This window comes from Macadamia integrifolia, unplaced genomic scaffold, assembly GCF_013358625.1.
Source record: "Macadamia integrifolia cultivar HAES 741 unplaced genomic scaffold, SCU_Mint_v3 scaffold_227A, whole genome shotgun sequence".
NCBI classification, from domain to species: domain Eukaryota; kingdom Viridiplantae; phylum Streptophyta; class Magnoliopsida; order Proteales; family Proteaceae; genus Macadamia; species Macadamia integrifolia.
The window spans coordinates 319,794-330,659 of record NW_024870650.1 but is presented as its reverse complement, the minus strand read 5'-3'; the positions used below and the strand labels follow the sequence as shown (position 1 = coordinate 330,659).

The following is a 10,866-nucleotide window of genomic DNA, read 5'->3' as shown; positions in this document are numbered from 1 at the left end:
ATAATAAAATACTCCCTTATATTATTTTTATATTTTTAGGGTTGAGGTTTTCTGGTCGGACCCCTCATATAGGAATCTTGTGAGGGGTGTTTTTGGACCGTTGGATTTAAATTTTATTGTCTTAAAGTGTTGATTTGGAATAAGAAGTATGTATGATAATACACATGCGTTTTGCAAGATCGTTTAAGAAGCATTTTTTGGTTTGGAAAACCTAAACACCGATCTTGCCGGAGAAACGAAAGAGAGAAGAGGTTCCGTCAGCTCCATCACGGTAGAATCTTGTAACCATTCATGACTCCACCCTTGCTTACCCTAAGTCAGTAGTAATGGTGTTTTGACAGATTCTAATTTTTTCAAGTATAGATCACAAAAAGGAAATTTTCAGGTAATTTTAACCTAACAGCATGTTCTTTATCTGACAACCCTCAACCATCTCACCACCCAAAAAGAGTTCTCTTTCAGGAAAAGAGAAATGAAGGGGGAAGGGTAGGCTGAACTCGGATGTATACGCATTAAAACCTGAAAAGAGCTAATGATTGGGATGTAAGAATCTGTAAATCTTTTGCCTGATACAAACCAATAATGATCAGTAATTTTCATAAATTGAAAAAATAATACACAGAAAGAGGGAAAAGGAAGAAAAGATGCAATGAAAACAAGCCTAATAAATCTGTGATAATCAATTTCTGTTGACAGGAAATATCACTGAAGCAGCGCGAGACTTCGGAGGACAAGAGGTTGAAATTTGGAGCGAGACGTAACCCAAGCAAGGAAACTCCCCCCTGAGAACCCCTCTGAGAACCGTATCTCATCTCGTACTGAAAAAGCACTTGCCTGCAATCTGTGAGCAGCGATTGATGAGTTCAGCCAGGGCAGTGACTTGCGGTGGGTCTCATCACCTCTGCGGCTTTCATCGAAGCCTTTTCCCTCTATTTCTCCCCAGCCGCCCCTCTACATCTCTCTCCCCCCAGAAATTTTCTTACTTGAAACATAAGAAATGAAATTGGTGAAAAAGAAGAAGCATTTTCTTCGCCGGAGAGAGGGGACGGCTCACGGTGGGTTCGTCACCTGACCGCAATCTTCCCCGAGCGGCTGTTGTAGAGCACCTCCGACGGCAGCAAAGCATCAAGGAGGAACAGAGGAAGTGACGGAGGTCTATAGAGACTGTGTCGTAGGAAATGGATGCATGGTCATGATGTTTGGATGCCATTTAAAGGGTTGAGATCACTCCCGACCATTGACTTTCTTAACTGGACTGCCGACCAGAAAAACTTTTGCCAAATATATATATATATATATATATATATATATATTTTGGTACTAACTTGTTCAACCACTTTGATCAACTTGCCAATGAGATTGAGTGAGCAGATGGATCTTTCAAGTTTTTAAAGTATGAATTTTTGTACTAATTAAACTTAAAACTTAAATCATCCATTAGGCTGGATCCTTAATCTACTTGGATCAGCGTGTTTAGTTTTTGCTTTGTAAGGAAAAAAGAAAAAAATGAAAATTTATAATTTGTAGAGTTCAAATTAAAGAAGAGTAGAGAATCTAAAGTAATACCCGTCTGCAACATCTTGTATATGCCAACCGGACAAATTCCCAGCTTCAGTGAGAGCCTTTCTCCATCTCATCACCTGTTCCATCTCCGATCTGAATCTCTCTTCGTACCCAGCAAAGGTTTTCTCTAGAAACCCATTTTGTTTCCGAAAATGAGAAGGATCCACCTTATAGAAAACGGGAAGAACAGTCCGATCCATCTGATGTTTGCAGATTAACATTTTCACCAGTTCATCGAGGCACCATATGGAAGAACTGTAGTTCTTGGAGAAGACAACAATCGAAACCTTCGATTCTTCAATGGTTTTTAGGAATTCAGAGGTGATATGATCGTCGAGGTTGCGCTTATTGTCTTCGTTTGTGAAGATACGGTAACCTTTTTGGATCAAAGCTTGATAGAGTTGGTCAATGAAGTTTCTACTGGAGTCATCACCCTCACCTTCACCACCAAAGTCTTCATCTATGAAGCTTAAGAAGACATCATAGTTCTTTCGGAGAGTAGAAGAAGAAGAAGAAGAAGATGCAGAAGCCATAGGAGGAGAAAACCAACTGATCCAAGAGAGATGTGAAGATTTACTGTCTGAAAATTTCTGCTATTTCTCCATATTTTCAGCATCTCATCAACATAAACCCTCTCTTTCTTAGAACGAGAAAGTGGGCTCACGGTGGGAAAAAGATAAAAAGCCGAAGAATAAGGCGATCTACTAAAGTATCCGGTACGTATTCTTAGGTGTCACAGCGTACATGATTTCTACCTTTTCCACTCACACTCTCTCTCTCAAGCAATGCGAACACACACACACATCTTCGTTTCTCCATCTTTGTTTTCTCATATGGTTCAGTGCTGTGGAGTTTGGGTGCAAGTTTTGACCCAACAAGCCCGAGCCCCTTCGAAGCCCGGTATACCATGGACTAGGCTTTCAACTTGTGGGGTGGGCTGAGATTCCTTGGCTTGAATTAGGGTTGGGCATGACCCGTTCGAAGCCGGGTAGGCCATGGACTTGGCTTTCATCTTGTTTGGTGGGTTGAGATTCCTGGGCCTGAGTTGGGGCTGGGCCTGGCCCGTTCGAAGTCCTGTAGGCCATGGACTTGGCTTTGAGCTCGTATAGTGGGTTGAGATTCCTAAGCTCGAGTTAAGGCCAGGCCTGTCCTGTTCAAAGCCTGGTAGGCCACGGATTGGGCTTTCAACTTGTAGGGGGCGGCTGGGATTCCTACGCCTGAGGCTAGCCGGGCCTTGTATATATACAAATTTTTTTTTTTTATACATAAATTGAAAACAAAAATAATGTGAGTGGCTTGGGATGTCTAGCTTCATTTTTAGGCAACACATTCTCTTTTCATTCTCTTATGTAAACAATGTGTTCTCTGTTCAGGAGCGTGCGCCTTAAAGGTGTTAAGCAGTTCGGTTCAGCTCGGTGCAAGACTGTTTAGGGAAAACAAAAATCGAACCATTTAATAAACCGTTTTAGATACTGAAACCTTGTCTGTATCATATCCTGAGCTCCATTGAGTTCAAAGAATACCCCTCTCTCTCTCTCTCTCTCCTGTCTGTATGTGTGCCCCTCTTATTGATAGGTTGATTGAATTTTACTTTCTCAACCTGTTCAAATGCTTAGTCAGCTTGTACAGAATAAAAAATGGTTCAATCTACAATGACTTGATCAAGAACCAAAAATGCTCTATCTGTAATGTTCTCAGCAGAAACGTTTTATAGGATTATGAGGGAGAGAGAAACCGACGCTGATTCAAACATCTCACTATCTTTCCTATTCTACTATACATTAACACAATGCGTCCCCTGCAACCATTACGGTAAAACCTATAGTTTTGGTTTACAGAGAGTGCATTCTGTAACAAATGTAATCACAATACAAAAAACCGGAGAATTACTAATCATGAGGATTTAAATCCTATCAAATTAATGTTAAATCATTCTACATTCTTCCACACCTCAGATGTTAAGGAAATGTCAAAAAAAACTTGGTGCCGGAGCTACTTTGATTTACCTCTGCAGAATTCATTTTTGGGCAAGCCACATTCAAAAAATCACGGTGTTGTTCCTCACTGAAATGGCAGCAACTGCACCCCTGCCTTGTCATCTCCTTTGTGGACTTTTTCAACTCCAAGATCATATGAGGAAGAGGTACCCTGAAACAGATGGATCCCACATTTCTTCACTTGGATACGGTTACCGATTACCATTGAGACATCCACTTGATCCCCTCCTTCCAACTGATCCATAAACGTCGCCTCTGCTATGTTACTCACCCATATGTGATCCTGATTTGTTTCTGAAACGCTATTGACTATGGGCCCGTATTTCCATTCTAGACCGTTGGTCCTGTTAATGAAAGTGGCTTTAGGACCATTTGTTGTTTCATCAAGTTCTTCTTCTGCTGCATAGACAGCGCATATAATCAAGCCTTGAATCTTATGGTTTGACAGTGGAGGCACCTCAAAATATATGCTGGACCCTGCATTTTGATAGCTGAACCAATCTGGAATGTCTCCCCCAGGAACAAAGAAGTCAATGATACCAGGCTCACTCATCCCCTGTTGCATGGAAAATCATGGATGTTCAGTATGAAAGTAATCCACAGAGAGAGAGAGAGAGAGAGAGAGAGAGAGAGGACCTGAAAGAGGTTATTCCTGAAAGTATTTGCCAAACCATTGCACCTTTCCATGTGAATAGTTGGTCTAGTTTCCAACCTCTCCAAGCCTTCCACCTCAATTAGTTTGCTGCAACTATTCAGCAACAAGGACTTTATCTTCTTTAGGTTTTCCAAGCCTGATATTCTTTCCATCACCCTGCAACCTCCTGCATCCAAACCAATTATGTTTGACGGAAGCATTGGCAGCGACTGAAGCCTTGTGCAATTTCTCAATGTAAGAACTTGCAGTTGAGAAAGGCCATTGATGTCTGCAGGTAAGCTACATATACTATTTTGACTTAAATACAACCTCTGCAATGAGGATGCACTTGCAAGATTGGATAGCTTTTCCATGGAAGTGCAACCATTTGCATCCAAGTACCTTAAACTTGAGGGAAGCTCTGGAAGTGAGCCAAGCTTTGTACAATTCTCTAACCAAAGGGATTGAAGCTGGGGAAGGCGGCTGATGCTAGCAGGTAAGTCAAAAAAGCTGTTGAAGGCTAGATCCAACTCTTGTAATGAGGATAAACTATCAAGATCATTGGGAAGCATACCAGATAAGTTGCAATCTCTAAGACTCAGGCGTGTTAAGAAGCGTAAACCAGAGAATGAAGCCGGCAAAGATGAAATGGCATCATCACTTCTTGGTGATCCCAATGAACAAATAAATGAATTACATGATTTTGATGGTGATCCTTTATATCCACTTAAAGAAAAGATTTTGAGGTTATGCAAAAGCCCAAAGGAAATAGGCAGTTTCCTTATGGCTGTTCCATCAGCAAGAAGCTCTGTTAAACTTTCCATATTTCCCAGTTCCTCTGGCAGTTCATTGATTTTTGAACAACCAGAAAGATTAAGACTTCGTAGAGATTTCAAATTCCAAATGCTTCTTGGGAGTCTCCGAAGTTTTGTACAATCTTTTAGATTCAAAACAAGAAGATTGTTTAATTCTCCAATGGATTTGTGAACTTGAACCAAACTTGTACAACCATCCAGTGTCAATATCTCAAGGCTAGGGAGTCTCAAGAAGTTGGGGGTTTTTGTTAGGTCACGGCAACAGTTGAGATTAAGGACTTTCAGCTTTCCAAGATACTTTGGCTGGAAGATAAAAGAAATGAAATTGAATAAAATTAGGAAATTAGTAGTTTTTCTTGAAATATGTAATCAATCAAGAAAAAAGAGGGAAAAAAATGAGGTCATACCTTGCTTCCCTTCCAGACTTGCTTGAGATTGCTAAATTGTACGTCAAGAACAACAAGGTTGTCCAGATGAAAATTGTTTGGCATAGATCTTAAAGGGAATTTATGCCAACATAGCCATCTTAACTCCTTGAACAGATGTTTCTCCCCCATAAAAGCGAATGACTCATTTAGAAAATGTTCAGGAACGTTATTAGCTTCGAGCAATCGTAATCTTTTCATCTTCATAAATGCCTCAATACTCAAGCATACTCCTCTTACTTGGCGGAAGTTGAAGACCATTCCTTCAACTGCTTCTGTTCCCTAATAATGCACAGCAAAGGATAATTAAGTTAAAATACACCCAAGCATGGTGTGTTACTCTGTGGGCTTGTAATCTGAAGGAAGTGGTGAGAGATAACCATAAGTTCTTTTGAGTTAAAAATATTATGGTGCTATGTAGAATAGTTTGACACCCTAACTACTGCTGCTCCCTAGAAAGAGAAGCCAACACTAGGCAAGTTAAAACACAAGCAAGCAAGCTTTTGTGTGTGTGTGTGTGTGTGTGTTGGGGGGCTGGTTGTTATTTGATGAAAGTGGTGAGAAAAAGCCATGATTACTTATAAGCCAACATTAGAGTGGGGGGAAAAAAAGAAGAAAAAAAAGGCACTATGTGGAACGAAATGGAATGAAGAAACAGAAGTTGTTTAATCAATCCAAGTAATTGAGAAACAAAAATTGATTAAGTGGAGTAGATACAGATAGCTACTAAATTGAAAAATGTAGCTCTTACCCTATTTTTCGTCAGTGCATCATATACATCTTCATGAAGCCACAATCTGCTACGCTTTCCAGGCTCATTAGGAGATTCTTTGCGAACAATTTCCCTTCCCATCTCTCGTAGCAGGTCATTCATTGCAAGCTGATTTTTTTCAGTAATAATTAAAAGTGATCTGCGTGTGAGAACACCAATTCCTATTTCTGGGAAGAAACCACAACCATCTAGTATTTTTATTGCAATATCTTTGTCCATTGCGATAAAGAAGCATGCAATGTCAAGGAATATGTCTTTCTCTGCACTGTCAAGAGCATCGAAGCTTAATTTAAGTTTTTCCTGAATTTCCTCATTTGGAATACTTTGCAACTTCTCTAATGCACTTATCCATTCATCTATGCTTCTTTTGTGTAGAAATGAACCAACCACTTGCAGAGCTAATGGAAGCCCACCAAGATAAGACGCTATTATTTCAGAAAGCTCCTTTTGATTTCCTTTAGGACGAACCTTTTCAAATGCATAATGCCGGAAGAGTCGGACAGATTCATAAAAATTCAGTTTTTCAATCTCATACATTCCATCCACGTCGAGCCCATTTAGAAAATGTTGATCTCTGGTTGTTACAATGATTCTACTTCCCAAGCCAAACCAATTACGTTCTCTAACTAATGCATTTATTTGGCTTGATTGATCCACATCATCCAGAACAACAAGAACCTTTCGAAAACAGAGTCTTTGTTTAATCACATTGATTCCTCTATCGACATTGCTTATGTGTATGTTTTGTTTCATTAATATATCAGTAAGAAGTTGCTCTTGCAGATGAACCAAACCATTACGATGTCCAGAAATTTCTCGAACACTTCCAAGAAAAGTACTGCCTTCAAATTCATGTAAGACTTGGTTATAAACAGCCTTGGTGATGGTTGTCTTACCCACGCCACCGATACCGTAGATCCCAATAATACGAACATCACTAGAACCAAGACTTAATAAAGAATTTATGGCTTCAATGTGGGATTCTATCCCAACTAGATACGTGTCAATTTTCATGTGTCTTTCTTTTACTTTCATTGAGACCTCTTCAACGATTGCTTCAACAACCTTTGTCTCTACCCTGCCAATTGGAAGAACAATGAAATATAGAAACAAAATCAACATGGGGTGAGTCAAAAACCAGCCCTGAAGACAAAGATGAATGTGTAGTTTCAACAATTTAGTTTTTTTAAATTGTTTCATAGAATAATAAGTCATCAAAAACCTGTTGTGAAGCAGTAAAAGTGTTCCACAGAACTAAATCTTTTAAGGTAACTCATCACAGGCTTGTTGTCCGGGTTCAAGTTCATCAAACAGGCTATAACTATCTCATATACAAACCCCATTTCAAAATTCTGGCCATACATATTAAGATAAATGTTGTCGACTCAACCCTAGGAAATCATGGTTGTCCTCCTTGTTAAGTTTCAGTAAACAAAGTGTCACCCTCAACTGTTAACTGATTGAGGCATTTTAACAAACAGAATGTAGACTAAGATTTGTTTGGTTGAATTTATGTATTGTGAGGAATTGAGGATTATGGATGTGAACAGATGAAGCTGTCCATTCAAGATTCTTGCTCCTACCAGAAGAAGAAGAAGTAATAGCTACTTGCTTGTGGATGTGTTTCTGGGCAGGGTTTAAATATCTCCGATACCGATACGATACCCTCTGATATGTATCTTGAATTTAGCCGACCGATACGATACACACCGATATGATACATGAAATTTTTAAAATCCTTTCGTATCGATATATCCTACGATACATACCGATATGCACCAATACACTATCGATACGTATTGATACTCTAAAATCAAGGTGAAATATACGTTTCGGTATGTATCGGTATGTATCGATGAGTATTAGTACGTATCGGTGAGTATCGGTATGTATCGATGAGTATCAGTACGTATCGGAGAGTATCAGTACATATCGGTGAGTATCAGTATGTACCGATACAGTACGCTACGGTCATATAATGGCCAAGATGGGTATTTTTTCAGAAAACATGATTTTTTGAGGTGTTTTTGTTCTAAAGTTGCTGCCAACCATATTTCTAACTAAAGTGAAAATCAAGGTTGTGAACAAGGATTTTACATTTATGGGACAACTACAAACCTTGAATTCTTAGTGCGATACCCTTAATTTAGTGTTTATGCATAATACATGTTATCAATAGTTTTTTTTAATAAATTTTTTATGCAAAAGTGTTTAAAAAGGTGTTTCATATCCATTTATGTGCGTATCTTTAATGTATCTTAGCGTATCTCCGATACAATACGATACCCTTCGATACGTATCTTAATTTTTGTTGACCGATACGACGACCGATACCGATACTTTAATCATTGTTTCTGGGTCGAAAGAAGGAGCACTTAACTGCTCAAGTTTGTGTACTTTTAGCCTGTGTTTGGTATGCATTCTCGTTCTCATAATGGAGAATGCATTCTTAATAGAGAATGATACTTCATCTGCGCCCACGACTTCAAACTCCAGCCTAATCTTCGCCTGTAGACTCTGCTCCAGCTTGCAATCTTAGCCTAAGCTTGCATCTTGGAGCCTCGAGCAATGCTTCTTTGATGGCTTCAAGAGAGAAAGCACAGTCCTCCAAACCTGCGTTCTCGAGCCTTGGTGATTGAAGATCGAATCATCTTCAACAGCCCATCAGCCGAAGGAAGGGGGACTCGGCCTACAGAACAAGAACGTGGAATGGACTAAATGCCCCATTCCAGAATAGGATTCGTTCTTGAATGCATTCCAGAATTTGAGTAAGAGAATGCATACCAAACTTCTTTTTTTTTTCAATAAGGTTGTGTTTGGTAGTTACCTAGAAAAACGTTTCCATTCTATGAGAACAGAAAAATGGAATAAAGTGTTTGGTATCAACTTGTTTTTCGATTTTTTTGGAACGAAAAAGAGAAAAAAAAATTTGTTAGAAATGCAAAATGATGGAACGACGAAGGTTGTGTTTGGTAACGTTCTAGAAAAACATTTCTGGAGTTTTTTCATTCTATGGGAACGAAAAACCGGAATAAAGCTTTTGTTTGGTGCATTTATGGTGTGTTGCATTTTTTTTGGAACAAAAAAGTGAAAAAAAAAATGATAGAAATGAGAATTGAGGGTACTTTTGTCGTTTCAGTTTCGTTAAGAAAAAAAAACGGCATTTTGACACAGAAACTAAAATTTTCGTTTTTTATACGAAACGTCGTTTCTGAAACAAAAACGTTACCAAATGCAGCCGAAACCTTATTCCGTCATTTCATTTTCATTTCAAATACCAAAAAAAAAAAAAAATATGAATACAACCAAAGGGTAACTCGTATCTGAAACAAGTTCACCAAAACCCCTTAATTTTTCGTTTAAAATGGTAAATTTGTGATCGAACACATAAAAAAAAAAATATAAAATAAAAAACTGAAAATATGTTTGTTGACAAAGAAAATGTACATTCTCTCTTTGGAATTGAATATTATCCGACAGACCTAAAATTTTATATCTGCTCTCTGTTCCATACTTAACAACGCGAATATAATAGTTCCACGGATGGATGTGCGAACCAAGGTAATTGTGATCTTCCTTTCTTGTGCTTCGTAACTTCTAAGGTGGGAATCGTGGGAATGGGTCCATTTTTACCCCCCCCCCCTTGTGGCTACTTCTGAACCAGCAATAATTTCTGAGATCATCATTGGGGGTCATAGCAATTCGCTCAGCTCTCTCCATGCCATTGGGGATGACATCCATCATCTCATTACTGAATCAGATAAATCAAGATATGATTGCCTTTCATTATAAGATCCTGTCAGCAACCTCCTTTGTTCCTCTTGTCATTATTGAAGATAGTTTATACATTGGCTTCCTACTTTGAATTTGCGTTTTCACTTATATTCCATGTATAACAAATATGACTGTTGATCTCATGTCAGGAAGGCCAAATTCTTGACGTGTAAGATGGATTTTAAACTAAAATGTAAATTACTTTGAAGGCAATAAAAAAGACCACCTACGAATTGTCACTAGGCAGTATTGACTAAAGGAGATACTTGCAATGTTCAGTGCCTTTTCAGGACTATCACAATTATGAAACGCATTTGTGGAAGCTTTTAATCTATGTATATCATGGCACAACACAACTATGAACCACATTGCCCTTACTAGTAGTACTCATAAAGGAGAAGGCTTTTGTCACTAAAGGTGAGTAAAGACTGAACAGTGATTCACTACATTTCGTTTATGAAATCCTAATTTAACTTTGTGACTAGATTTATCCTTGGATCGTGAATTTCATCATTAACTCTTACTCTTATTGTCTAAGATGTGAATTACTTTTACTCGTTCGAATCAAATGGTCAAATCCTGTGGTTAAAGAGATTCTCTCATCACCAATCCTTTCTCAAGATGGCACTATATATGTACAGTCAACCCAAAATTTTGCCATTTTTCCACATCACTGTTTTTAGCTAAATTTTTAGCTCAATGTGATTTTCGTATATGGAAAGATACAAAGCTTAAAAGAATTGATTGACAATAAGAATGAAAATATGAAGATAAAATTCCTAATATTTTGGGCATTCAGATTGATTTGTGGCTTATCTAAGGTTGGACCTTGCCATCCAAAAGAATGGTTTAGCAAAAAGCATTTTACTTTTTCCACGCCAAAAAA

At 38.4% G+C, this 10,866-nt stretch overlaps 2 protein-coding genes across 3 annotated transcripts in view; both read right to left on the bottom strand.

Moving 5' to 3' along the window:
* Positions 1-1,566: 1,566 nt before the first annotated feature.
* Positions 1,567-2,096, bottom strand: LOC122071435 (disease resistance protein RPV1-like; the record flags this gene model as incomplete). The annotated part of the gene is made up of 1 exon (XM_042635790.1): positions 1,567-2,096. A coding segment is annotated over exon 1 (530 nt), but the record flags the coding sequence as incomplete, so codon positions are not given.
* A 1,208-nt stretch (positions 2,097-3,304) lies between these two features.
* LOC122071429 (disease resistance protein RPV1-like) overlaps positions 3,305-10,866 on the bottom strand; it is an 8,555-nt gene continuing 993 nt past the window's right edge. Inside the window, exons 2-6 of one of the 2 annotated variants that reach the window (XR_006138185.1) lie at positions 6,186-7,284; positions 5,417-5,716; positions 4,597-5,312; positions 4,197-4,381; positions 3,976-4,116 (exon numbers count right to left, since the gene is read on the bottom strand). Coding sequence is in view for 1 of the 2 variants with exons in the window: in XM_042635782.1 (XP_042491716.1) it covers positions 3,625-4,116; positions 4,197-5,312; positions 5,417-5,716; positions 6,186-7,284 (3,007 nt within the window). In the remaining variant the exon portion in view is untranslated. Of the gene's footprint in view, positions 4,117-4,196; positions 5,313-5,416; positions 5,717-6,185; positions 7,285-10,866 lie in introns of both variants that reach the window. The other variant, XM_042635782.1, reaches the window with a different exon arrangement.